Consider the following 13,343-nt stretch of genomic DNA (forward strand, 5'->3'; position numbering starts at 1 on the left):
AACAGTTTGTCTTTTTTATGTCAGGATCAATAACACTCAAAGTAAAGCAATAAAAGCCCATATATAAAGTATTCAAGAAATTATGCATTTTAAGAAACTACATCATTATTGAAAAAAGCAACTAAAAGTAGAACAATGCTTTTGGGTAGTGATGAGTCAATCTGAGTGACTAAGCGATGTTGCTGCTAATAGATTAACTGCCTGTTCAGTACACTTTGCAGAATATTTAGGTATAAGGGTGTTAGGGCGCTAAGAAGAGTGAGTTTATGGGGGTGTTGTCCTAGGACATTAGGTGGTAAAAGGGGGAGGGGGTGGCATTGGTTTGAATCTGGTATGTCTACGGTAACTTTCTTGCATAGCAGCTTTTCAAGAAATGCTTTTAGGCAGGCGATTTAACTGAAGCATATAGTGGTTAGTAAGTTGTTGGAGGTGAGGAAGTGGTCACAGCACAGGGAGATGAAATGAGAAAGGAATGCACCTGCTGTACTAGGTGGGTAATAGACAAATCAAAAAGGGAGGTCCCCATACCAATCCAATACGGAACGGGGGAAAGTAATACACAAATGGACGTAGTCCCGATCAGAAAAGGAGCTTTTCAATCCAGCTAGACACAAAAGGCTCAGATAGAAATACTAGTACCACCATGTCAATGTAGTGTTATAGACAAAGATACACATACAAAAGGGCCTAAGTAGGTTTCTCTTTGAGAATTATGATAATTTTATTAAGTATAATATACAGTTGTGTAACACAAATTCTTAAAAAACAATAAGTTAAAAACATATTTAAAATAACATTTCATATACGTTGATTGCAGTTTTCAAGAAGTAGTTGGGTAATAGCACATCAGTATTTTTTTATTTGAGTTTGGTTATATTTTGATGCATAACACTATGGTTTGACAATTGTTGATGGATAGAATGGGTAGAAGGTGAAAGGGGAAATGGGTGATTAGTATGCCCTACAACCAAACACATTTTTCTTCTCTGGATAGCCTGCCCTGGTTGATCAAGAGAAGAGTGAAGAAATATCCCCTTTGTTCTTAGTGGGTCTTGGTTGTTTTAATATTGGCATAATGAGTGTGGTTTACTCACGTTCGCCCAGAGCTTAACCTAAAATAAACTGTCCTCTTCTCCAACTTAAGCATCTTTCTAGCTCTCAATGGCTTCTTACTTAAGCATGACATTTTTCTTCTCAAGTACAACATGTCTAAAAAGTCATTCAGCTACATTTGCGGATCTGACAGGGACTCACTTATTTCATTGTCCTTGGTTTCTTAATATATATGTAGCTGAAGGCTGTCAGATTATTAGAGCCTGGGAAAGGTGTGAGGTATGAAATGTGTAGACCTTGAGGTTGTTTCTCCACACGATACATTTATAGAAATTCATAAAGCATTTCATGGTCAACTTTCGAAAGAGCAAAGACACATGTCATCAGTAATCTGGCTTGAGAGACAATGACGTTTCAGGTTAACTGTCTTGTTTTGGGCAGTGTTGGACAAGACTTGATGTGAAGTGCACATATTTTAGAAACAATTAATGAGACAAATACAAGTCAGAGGGCATAAAATACAATGATCATTTGTTTATCAGAACATATTTGAAGATTAAACACTCAGGCAGTCTCCAGGCACTGGTAAAAGACCTCCACCACAAAATATGGTTAATTAGATAAAAACGCTCCAATCTATTGGACAAATATGGGGTGGGGTGGACTTACAATAGAGATACCTTCATGAGGATCAATTTCCTTCCAACAAAAAACTATAAATTAAGGTCACATGTCTACATTCATGTAACTATCCCATTGCCTCTGAAATCTGCCATTTAAACGCAGAGCAAGGGATAAGTGACGGGCTGCTCAGAGTGCTCAGAGTGCATACACTGGATTAAAAACTTGCATATCCGAAGCCACACATAATGCAAACGAACTATCATATAAAAAACATTAGAAGGGGAGAAATATGAAGCCTTTCCTTTCAATAACACATTGAGTAAGAAATCTGAACTAGACAAGTGGGGGCAAGCCTGACAACCAAAAAGCAAAAGCCAAGGAGCAAGGGTACCAAAAAACTGTACAATGGTGAAATAACCTGCAATTCACAGATGGTGGAAGGCATGAAATCCATGAACTACCTATGAAAGGGTGAGAGATCTGCAACCAGAGAACACAAACAGAGGTGAGCTGCCCGTAATCCATAAGCAATGCTGTGTATTTAAAAGGGAATTGTGAACGATTGCAGGACTCACCTGCTGTTCTTGGTGTTCACTCCAACGGCCGAAAATTCAATGACTCTGGTGTTGGAATCCAGGGTGGCTCCTGGTGGAGCACCACGCGGACCTCGCTGGTCTGGGTTGCGTCTACTTTGACTGATGTAATCAGAGTCTTCAAGCTCAAAGTGACAATACGGCATAATGCTTTTACCCTTCACTGCCAGAACTGGGCCTTGCTGCTGTGCCATTAGGTTCGGGATACTAGCAAAAAAAGAGTATAGTTAGTAATGTACATGACCCTAGATTTTTTTTTCATCAAAAATATTCGGTCTATGCTTTACTTTTTCCTCCCAGATCTGCTTTGTGCGTTTGATAAGCTCTACATGCTGTACATGCCTCAAAACTATTTCTGAAAAAGGTTACATGGGAGAAGAAAACCAGCAATAACTATCATACTGAAGACACAAGGACCTGTTTCACGGGTTTCTTGTACCTGTGATTGAACAGCATTTCTCAGAAATACAAACCAGATAAATACGGGTATAAGGAATGTATCTGAGGAGATACATGGAGGACAGTCGCATATAATATTCTCTATTGTGTTTCAAAAATATTTTCTTGCTATTGACTCTTCAAACAATGCCCAATTGGTGTAAATTACTAAGGATCATCCCATGCAATCTGCACAATGAAGCCGCCTTGTTCAGTTGCTACATTCAAAGCAGGCGCAAATGGATTGGCTCCGAGAAGACCACACAGAAGCAAAGACATTCAAATTAAACCTATAGTCATTGCTCATCCTTAAGCTCTATTTTATTGCTGTAGCACAACACCCTGAGTTGGTTTCCAGCCCCAGATTACACAAAAGGAGGAAAAAACAATCTCAAGGACTTTATAAGAACTCTTAAAGCCGACTGCAAAGAAATATTCCATGAAAAATGGTTTGTAATTTTTTTTCCTCTTCCATAATCCCCTTTCCCAATTTCATTGAGTTGGTTTGCAGTGATTCCGGTGTAATATGGAGCTCAAGGACGCACAATTACAGGGCTGTAACATTTATTTATCGCTAGACCCAGCTATCTGTGCCATATTCAGGATCTTTATAATGTAGTGAACCAAGGGAGCGCAATATCAGTCTGTACTCTGAAATTAGTGCAGTCGCATAACTCACAAGCATAAATTGAATGTTGAGAGCAATATGATATTAAACAAGTGGCATTAAAACTCATTTGCCATTAATATATCTTTTAGCGCTGACTGTGGTTACTCGAGTGCCACTACCGCTTGCAGATATATTTGCCCTTGCTTACCATGGGTGTCCATCAGCGTAGTCCAGCACCACAGAACATTTTCTATGGTTTGCCACTACACACTTGTAAAACAATCACTGAGGTGCCAGCTCATAAACTGTGCATCCGCCTGATACTAAGGTGTGAATGATATGTGTAGCAACATGAAAGTCCCCTGCACAGCATACGGACACACAGCTGCATGTAAAGCTGGTATCTTGACTTTTATTTGGGCCACTGTGAGCACATATGTTTTGGCCTGACCTTGACAATGCAAGGTCCAAGACCTATCCTGTGACCTCACGGAGCGCACTAAGCGGGCCCTCAAATTAGAACAAGCCGGGCCTTTGAAGTGAAGCTAAGTTTCACTTCAAAGGTGTCGGAGGAATGCGGGCGGCTGTGCACGCGCTTTTAAGCTCAATGCACATGCGCATTGAGCTTAAAAGTCACGGGCACTGCAAGGAATCGCCACGATTCCTTGAAAGTTAGATAAAGTATGGATGAGCCCCTATAGTCTCGCTTGCTCGATGCGCATGCGCATCGACAGGCGAGACCTAAAAAGGGACTACTGTCCTGAGTGTCTGACCTAAAGCGGTGTTGGCAGCGTACCACACTTTTTGGCTTATAGTGCAACCAGACCTTTTTCTCGGTGTCAGTTATAGTGTGAACTGCTGACACCTCTAATGTAAAGTTACGCCATTATGTGAAACCAAGAACCGACATCACATGTGCATGTCGAGTACATGTGCATGTACAATGAGCATGTGACACACATATGGTAGTGGGACTTTGTGTATCTAGTGAGACAAGCAGGATATATTTTAGGTACCACAGGTTACAGCATGGCACAAGATGGAGAATGAGGATAACTTCAACAGACAGTGAAGTACCTGCGTTCCTGTAGCTAGAGGGTGGAGAACCAGACACTGAAGTCAGTAGGATACAGACAGGGCCACCTTTAAAAATTAGATGAAGACTTTTTTAGAAAGCGACTGCAAATTAGTTTTCCATGAGCACTGGCATTTGGTAAATGGTAGGAGTGAAGGCGGGGCTGCAGTTTTTGTTGTTCAAGTACCGGTGCTGAAAAGTGTAGGCATTGAATGCCTTTTTGTCTCTAATTAATACTAGGCTAATGACAGGCAGATGCAGAGAGCTCACACTCCATGTTGTACCGCTGCTTGGGGCCAGCCACACTGCTATATGCTGATCAAGGCATCACTCTACACCAGAGCAGTATGGAAATGACGTGAGAGGAAATCAACACAAAAAGGTCCTGCAGTATGAGTCAGTGGATCCAAATTCACTGTATGTAAAATAAGTATCAAAGTGGGGTTCAGACCACTTACTTTGATTCAGTCACAAGCTTGCATAACTAGGACTGGTATCTACCTAACAGCCAGTCCCAGATGTGAGAGAACATCTTTTGAAGTCCACACTTTCTTTTAAAGGAGTGGAGTATCTGCCTGAAGAGCCTAGAAGCCCACCTTTCTGCTGAGAGAGAGAAGTAGTGTGCCTGGCCCTGCAAGAGAGACTGACTCGGAGGATAGGCCCAGTGTGTTCCTGGCATGAGGAGCACCCAGACGAAGTTGACAAACCCAAGAGAACAATTCAGAAGTGACCTGTGCTGTGAACTAATTGCCCAGTCTTCCTGGGCAGTTTTTGAGGCGCTGCAAATAAGACTGTACCACAACGTGTCCTTCTGTGATGCCTGGCAGCCTGCCCTTGGGCGAGTGACAGGTTATACAGCTGCCAACGAGGTCTCAAATCAGTCACTAAATTGCAACAGCGCACAGACACCATGAAGAAGACTTGTCCTTGAGGTTGCAAATTTTGCATGCAGAAGTGCTGGTCTATGCTGACCTCAGTGAGCTGCTGCTGCCAAAGACTAGTACGGCTGCATATGCCTGCCCCCGGAGCCAGTCCTGTGAAGATCACCCTTCTTGCAGCAGCCACTGCAGTAATCTACAAAGGAGAAGGACTCCACGTGAGGGCAGGAATGCCATCCACTCCCGCCACAGGACAGATTGCCAAAAGGCAACTGCAGGGCTTGGTTGCACAAAAGGGTACGAGAAAGAGACAGACACAGGCAAATCTGCTGCACCCACTTGAGCTTTGTTTGGCACAAAAGCCACTAAAGATATTGAACTCATGTAACTTGTGAGAATATTTGAGTAATTTACACTTAGGCCTAGCCTTCTCAAATGCTCTAGTTTAGTGGTGGTAACAGCAGGAACTCGAGCATAGCGGAGGAAAGACAACTTCTGTGGAAGGGAGAGGAAGGATTAGTTACTTACCTGTAATCCTAGTTCTCTTCCAGGGGTATACTCATCAAAGTCATAAGCACTGAATAGTCCCGCCCACGTGCAGGACCCCGGAGCAATAGCCAATAATATGCATATATCTACATATATATATATATAAATACATATAAATACATATAAAATAAACATATATATAGATAATATGCATATACATATACATATGCAGCCCAATATACACCATACTAGGCTCAAAAACTGCCATTATTGCCTGTAAAGCTTTATATTTGCTAAATAAAGACATATAAATTACATTATATGACAATGTAAAGAAGAAAACTCTGCCCTGGTTTTCTTTGAAACACACAACCTTTATTTTCAAAGGTTAAACAGGCAGGATCATAGAGGCAGCTTTAGCCTAGATAGGCTGCATAGTGACAACAGAAAAATCTGGCGCCGTGCCTTTAAGACTTCTGTGAGCCTCCAGGCTCCCATCATGCACCACAGGTGACAGTTAGGTCAGTTCTTTTGGACGGCGTATAACAGTGTGATAACCGCATGGGTAACATGTAAAATAGACAGCTCTGGTATTCGCCCGGGGAGGAGGGTGGGTTGCTTATGACTTTGATGAGTATATCCCTGGAAGAGAACTAGGATTACAGGTAAGTAACTAATCCTTCTCTTCCAGGGGATACTCATCAATAGTCATAAGCACTGAATAGAGTAGCAAGCCCATCCCATACCCTGCGGACGAATACCAGACTCTCTAAACAGTACACAAATATATATATTACCCAAACAAATTCCTCAGGGATGCTTGACCAACCTGAGCATCCGCCTGAGTATCAGAATCAAGACAGTAATGGCGAGCAAAGGTATGAACCGAACGCCACGTAGCTGCCTTACAAATTTCATGAACAGGAACATTTTTAAGCATTGCTATAGTAGCAGCGTTTCCTCTAGTGGAATGCGCTCTCGGTTTGCCTGGGAGCTGTTTCCGTTAAGCATGGGCGGATTTTGCGGATCCACGATTCACGAATTTGCGTATTCACGGATCGTGGATCCGCAAAATCCGCGTATCTGCGGATTTTCGTAATTGCGGATTTGGGGCGGGGCTTCCATGCGAGTGCACATGCCTCTTGTGTGTATAAAAGGTCAGATACCGATCATAGACAGCTGCCCAGCCTTGACAACGCTCACGATTGTTTTTGGGGCCAATAAATGAGTCACTGAATTTAAGCTTCAACTAGGACTCATGCTTACATAAGTAAGCTTCCGGTTGAGGTTTGATTTTGTGCCAGGACCATCGTGCCAGAATGAACCCTGCCCTTCATATTTATTCAACAAGACGCCACCGTTTTGGGAAGAGGGCACAGCTACCTTGCCTGTAAACTATTTTACGATGGCGCCGGCAAGCTGCCAGCGCCATCCTAAAATAGTTGCTACATTAGCTTCAACAGGAAGCGCGAATAGATAAAATAAAGCAGATGCACGAGCGCCTGCTTGATTTTATCTATTAGTGCTTCCTGTTGAAGCTAATTTAGTAACTATTTTACGATGGGGCTGGCAGCTTGCCGGCGCCATCGTAAAATAGTTACAACAACTGGCCAGCAAGGGTTGAACTTTTGACCTAGGAATCCGCCGCTCGCGGATTGCGAATTCTCGGTAAATTCGCGAGAGTTCGCGGATCGCGAATTTACCAAAAATTCGCAAAATCCGCGAGCGGAGCGGATTTAGCGCTCATGCTTAGTTTCCGTGCCAATTGATAAGATAGCGTAATGCATGACACAATCCATCTAGCAATGGACCTCTTAGACGCAGGCAAGCCCGTATTCAGAGGACCGTAGTTCACAAACAGATGATCAGACTTTCTAATACTCTTAGTTTTATCAAGATAAAACTTCAAAACTCTTTTTAAATCCAGAGAGTGCAGAGCCTTTTCAGCTGGAGTGTTCGGATTAGCAAAAAACGTAGGCAGTGTAACTGACTGGTTAATGTGAAAATCCGAGACTACCTTAGGAAGGAATCTTGGATGAGTCCGAAGCACCACTCTATTCGTATGGAAAACGAGATAGGGTTCTGTAGCACAAAAGGCCTGAATCTCGCTCACCCTGTGCGCAGAAGTGATAGCTACAAGGAAGGACACCTTCCACGACAGATGTTGAAGGGAGGCCTTATGAATAGGGTCGAATGGAGGACCCATCAATTTAGACAAAACCACATTCAGCTCCCAAGGAGGAGAGGGAGCCCTCACAGGAGGATACACTTTCTCGAGACCCTCCAGAAAATCCTTCACAACTGGCATTTGAAAGAAAGAAACCTGGGTAGGGGACTTTCGATATGCTGTTATTGCTGCCAGATGGACCTTTATAGAGGAATATTGTAAACCTGCTTTGGCCAAAGAAAGTAAGTATGGTAACAGTACCTGTTCCTGACCTCGAATCGGGTCATGACCTTCAGCAGCACACCACATGAAAAACCGCTTCCACTTGAAAGCATACGACTTTCTTGTAGAAGCTCTCCTCGCCTCTCTTAAAATGTGCATACAGTCCTGCGAGAGGCCTAGATGTCCATACTGGACGAACTCAGGAACCATACTGCTAGCTTCAGGGACGGCAGGTTGGGATGAAACACCATGCCGTTCTCTCTGGTCAGCAGATCCGGACAGCAAGGAAGCCTCCTGTGTGGCACTTTGGATAGATACAGGAGATCCGGGTACCACCATTGGCGAGGCCAATCCGGAGCCACCAGGATCATGTCGGTCTTGGACTTGTACAGCTTCTTGATCACCAAGGACATGAGTGGAATCGGTGGAAAAGCGTAGAGTAATGTCTCTGACCAGTCCATCCATAGAGCATTCCCTTTGGACCCTCGTTGTGGGTACCTGGACGCGAAGACGCGGCATTTTGCGTTTTCGGCGTCCGCAAAGAGATCGATTTCTGGTGACCCCCAGGCCTGGAAGATATCTCTTATCACTTCTTCTTTTAAGACCCAGTTGTGTGCTTCTGCAAAGTGTCTGCTTAGGTCGTCTGCTTGGATGTTGAGGACACCCGGCAGATGGACAGGTGATATTTTCATACCCCGAGCCGGAAGCCACTTCCAGATTGCTTGAGCTTCCACCGACAGAGGTCTGGATCTCGTTCTGCCCTACTTGTTCAGATAGTACATCGTTGTTGTGTTGTACGTTTGAACAAGCAGGGAGGATGTCTTGATCGCGGAAAAGAAAGCCTTGAGAGCTAGATGAACAGCTCTGAGTTCCAACATGTTTATATGATACAGTCTTTCTTTCTCTGACCACACTCCTTGAACTTGAAGGGACCCCAGATGGGCGCCCCATCCCTGAAGGGACGCATCTGTCACCAGCGATCATCTGGGCATGTCCTCCTGGAAAGGCACTCCCACTACCAGATGACTGCGCTGCATCCACCATCGAATGGAGATCCGCACTGACAGGCGTAGTGACAGTTTGTCCTCCCAACGGTTTGAAAACTGGGACCACTGATCCTCCAGAGACTGCTGCAGAGGTCTCATGTGCAGCCTGGCGTTCGGAATGAGGAAAATGCAAGAGGCCATGGACCCTAGCAGAGACGAGATCTGCCTGGCCGTTGGTCGAGGAATCTTTAGTAAGGTTTGACACTTGAGGAGAATGGAGGATAGTCTCTCCTCCGAAGGATACGCTTTTGCGTCCTTTGAATCCAGAAGTGCGCCCAGATAGTGTATCCTCTGCGTGGGATTGAGGATAGACTTTTTGAAGTTTACGTGTAGGCCAAGCCTCCGCAGCTGATGTATGCAGAACGTGAGATGTTGCTGAAGCAGAATCAGAGACGCACTCTTTAGCAGCCAATCGTCTGGATAGGGATAGACGAAAATATGTCTCTTCCTTAGGAAAGCCGCTACGACTGCCATGCACTTTGAGAAGGTGCGAGGAGCTGACTTCAGCCCGAAGGGCAAGACTATGAACTGGTAATGGCTGGTTTGAATGCAGAACCTTAGAAACTTCCGATTCTTTGGGGCGATGGGGATGTGGAAATAAGCATCTTGAAGATCTATAGAGCACATCCAATCCCCTTGATGCATCAGTGGAATTATTTGATTTAACGCCAGCATTCTGAACTTTTCTCGCCAAATGAATTGATTGAGGCGCCTGAGATCTAGTATGGGCCTGAACTCCTTGTTTGGACCTTTCCTTGGAACTAGAAAGTATCGGGAGTAAATGCCTTGTCGACGCTGTGTCCTCGGGACCTCCTCGATGGATTTCTTTAGGATTAATGCAGACACCTCCTGCTTCAAAAGATGAAGTCGATGGATCACAGTCTTTTGAGGAGGAATGGAAGGTGGAGGAGACTTGAACCTGATTGTATATCCATTTTTTACAATATTCAGCACCCATTTGTCGATTGTGATGTTTTTCTACTCTTCCAGGCAAAAACGAATACTTCCCCCCACCGGAGTGGGTAACGGGCTCAGAGGAAGCAAAAACTCACTGTTTTTGTTGTTGCTGCTTGTTTCTAGGTGCAGACTGTCTGGAAATGCCACCCCTTCCTCTACCAGGACGACGCTGGGAGAACTGAGATCTTCCCTGATTCTGCTGTGATGACCATTGAGGGGTTTGAACCCTCTGTTGGTTCTGTCTCCGATCGTAAGGACGGTATTTTTTCTTAAAGTCCTTTCTCTTTTCGAGACCAACAGCTCTCACAGTATCAAGCTCTGTCTTCATTCTTGACATCTCATCGTCAGCATGAGAGCCGAAGAGTGATTTTCCATTAAACGGCAGATTAAGTATTCGGTGTTGCGCTTCAGGCTTAAGATCTGTGAGCCTTAGCCAAGCTGAGCGCCTGGCACAGAGTCCATGAGCGTAACCATGTGTAGACAGGTCGGAAGCATCAGCAGCTGCGCTAATCACCTGGTTAGCCACTAGCCCACCTTCATGAAGAATTTCAAGAAAGTCATGCTTGTCTTCTTTGGGAAGTTTTTCTGTAAACCGAGACAAGGAATCCCAGAGAGCGCGGTCATAGCGACCCAGTAAAGCGGAGGCACTGGCGACCTTCATGTAGGAAGCAGAGGTGGCACACATTCTCTTCCCTACTGAGTCTATAGTTTTGCTGTCTTTATCAGGAGGCACAGAGGATGACGTCGCTCCTGTCTGATTCTTACGTGCCGCTGAGACGATGACCGAATCAGGTTGTGGCTCAGACCTCAGAAATAACGGATCATGGTCCGGAGCCTTATACTTCTTTGCGATCCGCGAAGGAACCGCTCCCAAAGATGCAGGAGTTAAGAACTTGTGCTCCGCAGGTTCCAACAGACCTGGAACTAGAGGAAGTAAAGGCCTTGATGATAATTTCTGATGTAACGTTTCGAAAATGACCGTTGTCTTGGCAGTAGAGACCGGCATCTCGATATTAAGTTTCGCTGCTCCTCGACAGAGAACTTCATTAAAGATAATCACGTCATCAATCGGTGATATCCTACTTGGAGGGGTTGATGACAGCGTCGGTGAGTAATCCCTCTTCGAATTTGTAGACCTTGTAGAGGATCTATCATCGCGTCTCCTAGAGAAACGGTGACGCGAAGACCTAGGAGAGGGTGAAGTCCGCCTCCTCTCTGATGGAGACTTTCTCGGAGGAGTACGCTCACATCTTCTCGGAGATTGCACCAGCTGTATTAGGGGCGATCTTGATCTCGAAGTAGGTCTTACAGACACAGGCGATCTGGAATAAGAACTTGGAAGGTTAAGAAATGCGTTACTTACCTGTAACAGCAGTTATCCAGTATTGGTGTCTTTCATAAATTCACATGCCTGAATCATTCCCCGTCGTCGAGACGGAAGCCCAGGTACATAGAAAAGTAATGTCCTATAGACATACATAGAGAAAAGTAGGCCTAAGGGCCTTGCCTTAGTAGCCTATCTATGTCCTTTTGTAAAAAGGACCAAAATCCTGAAGGTAGCCAATCAGCTACCACCTCCCTCTAGAACCTTCCTGCCAGGAGCCTCTGTCTCTCAGATTTTCGTACGCACCAAGCTAGGTAGACGTAACATATGTTATGGAGTGAGAGATGAGTCCTTCCTGGGGAGGCGGGAGGGTTGCATGTGAATCTATGAAAGATACCAATACTGGATAACTGCTGTTACAGGTAAGTAACGCATTTCTTATCCAATATTATGGGTGTCTTTCATAGATTCACATGCCTGAATCAGAATAGCAAGCAATACATTATGCACATTTGCGATGGAACATAACAAACAGTCTGAGATAATACATATCATGCGACTAGTAACCATCAGCAATACAAATAAGAAAGGAAATAAATGTGCATACCATTGCAGGACGGTGGGAAGGAGGAAGGCTCATCTTACTGGAATAGATGGCGAAGTACAGCCTGGCCCACAGCTGCATCCTGCATCAGTTCTGTATCCAGGCAGTAGTGCCTGGTAAATGTATGCGGCGATTTCCAGGTCGCTGCCCTGCAGATGTCCAGAATCGGTACTCCAGCGAATAGTGCCGCCGATGTGGACACAGCCCTTGTGGAATGCGCTCGGACTTTGGAATGTAATGGGCGTCCGGCTTTGTCATGGCAAAAAGCAATTGCCGCTGATATCCATCGTGAAATGCTTTGTTTGGAGAGTGGCATGGCTTTTCTAGGTCTGCTGAAGGCGATGAAAAGCTGATTTGTTTTTCTGAGATGTTTCGTTTTGTCTAGGTAAAATTTTAGACATCTTTTTAGGTCCAAAGAGTGAAGAGATCTTTCAGCCACAGTACTGGGGTTCGGGAAGAATGAGCGAAGTACAAGTGGTTCATTTAGATGAAAGTCCGAGGGGACTTTAGGAATGAAGCGAGGATTGGTTCTTAAAATCACTCTGTCCTCTCTGAACTGCATGAAAGGGTCTTGTATTGAAAGAGCTTGTAACTCACTGACCCTTCTCGCTGAGGTTAAAGCCAAAAGAAGTGCGGTTTTCCATGAGATGAATTTGATATCAGCCCTATGGATGGGCTCAAATGGGTGCTTCATCAATTGGTTGAGTACCACATTAAGGTGCCACGTTGGTGGAACTCGTCTTGGCCTTGGAAATGATCTATAGAGCCCTTTAAGGAATTGCTTTATTAATCTGTTGGACCATGGAGAAGGTCCTTTTGAAGTTCTCGTAAAGCGGGAGATTGCTGCCAGATGTACTCTAATAGAGGCATGTGCAAGTCCTGATTGTGCCAGATGTAGTAAATATGGCAGTAACTGCTCTGGAGTGATCTTGAAAGGATGTAGATTGTTGTCCTTACACCAGACACAAAAGCGTTTCCATTTCAAGGAGTAAGTTTTGTTTGTGCTGACTGCTCTTGCTTTAACTAGGACTTCCTTGCACTCCTGCGGGATGTTTAGGTGGCAGAACTCTCGGTACTCAGGAGCTATGCCGATAATCTGAGAGATTTCAGATTCGGGTGGAGTACCTGGCCTTTGGACATCGAGAGTAGAGAGGGATGTTGATGCAGATGGATTGATGGTAGGACTGAGAGGCGACGGAGGTCCGTGAACCAATGCTGTCTCGGCCAGTATGGGGCAATGAGAATCAAGGTGCAGTGTTCCAT

The 13,343-nt window shown here is 44.6% G+C and overlaps 1 protein-coding gene across 2 annotated transcripts in view; it reads right to left on the reverse strand.

Annotated features, from left to right (window-relative positions):
• Positions 1-13,343, reverse strand: part of HYDIN (HYDIN axonemal central pair apparatus protein) — a 3,619,565-nt gene that overhangs the window by 642,675 nt on the left and 2,963,547 nt on the right. For both annotated transcript variants that reach the window (XM_078670948.1, XM_078670947.1), the window contains one exon: positions 2,253-2,477. In XM_078670948.1, the coding sequence (XP_078527074.1) occupies positions 2,253-2,477 (225 nt within the window). The remainder of the gene's footprint in view (positions 1-2,252; positions 2,478-13,343) is intronic.

The sequence above is a fragment of the Lissotriton helveticus genome, chromosome 12, assembly GCF_964261635.1.
Source record: "Lissotriton helveticus chromosome 12, aLisHel1.1, whole genome shotgun sequence".
NCBI classification, from domain to species: domain Eukaryota; kingdom Metazoa; phylum Chordata; class Amphibia; order Caudata; family Salamandridae; genus Lissotriton; species Lissotriton helveticus.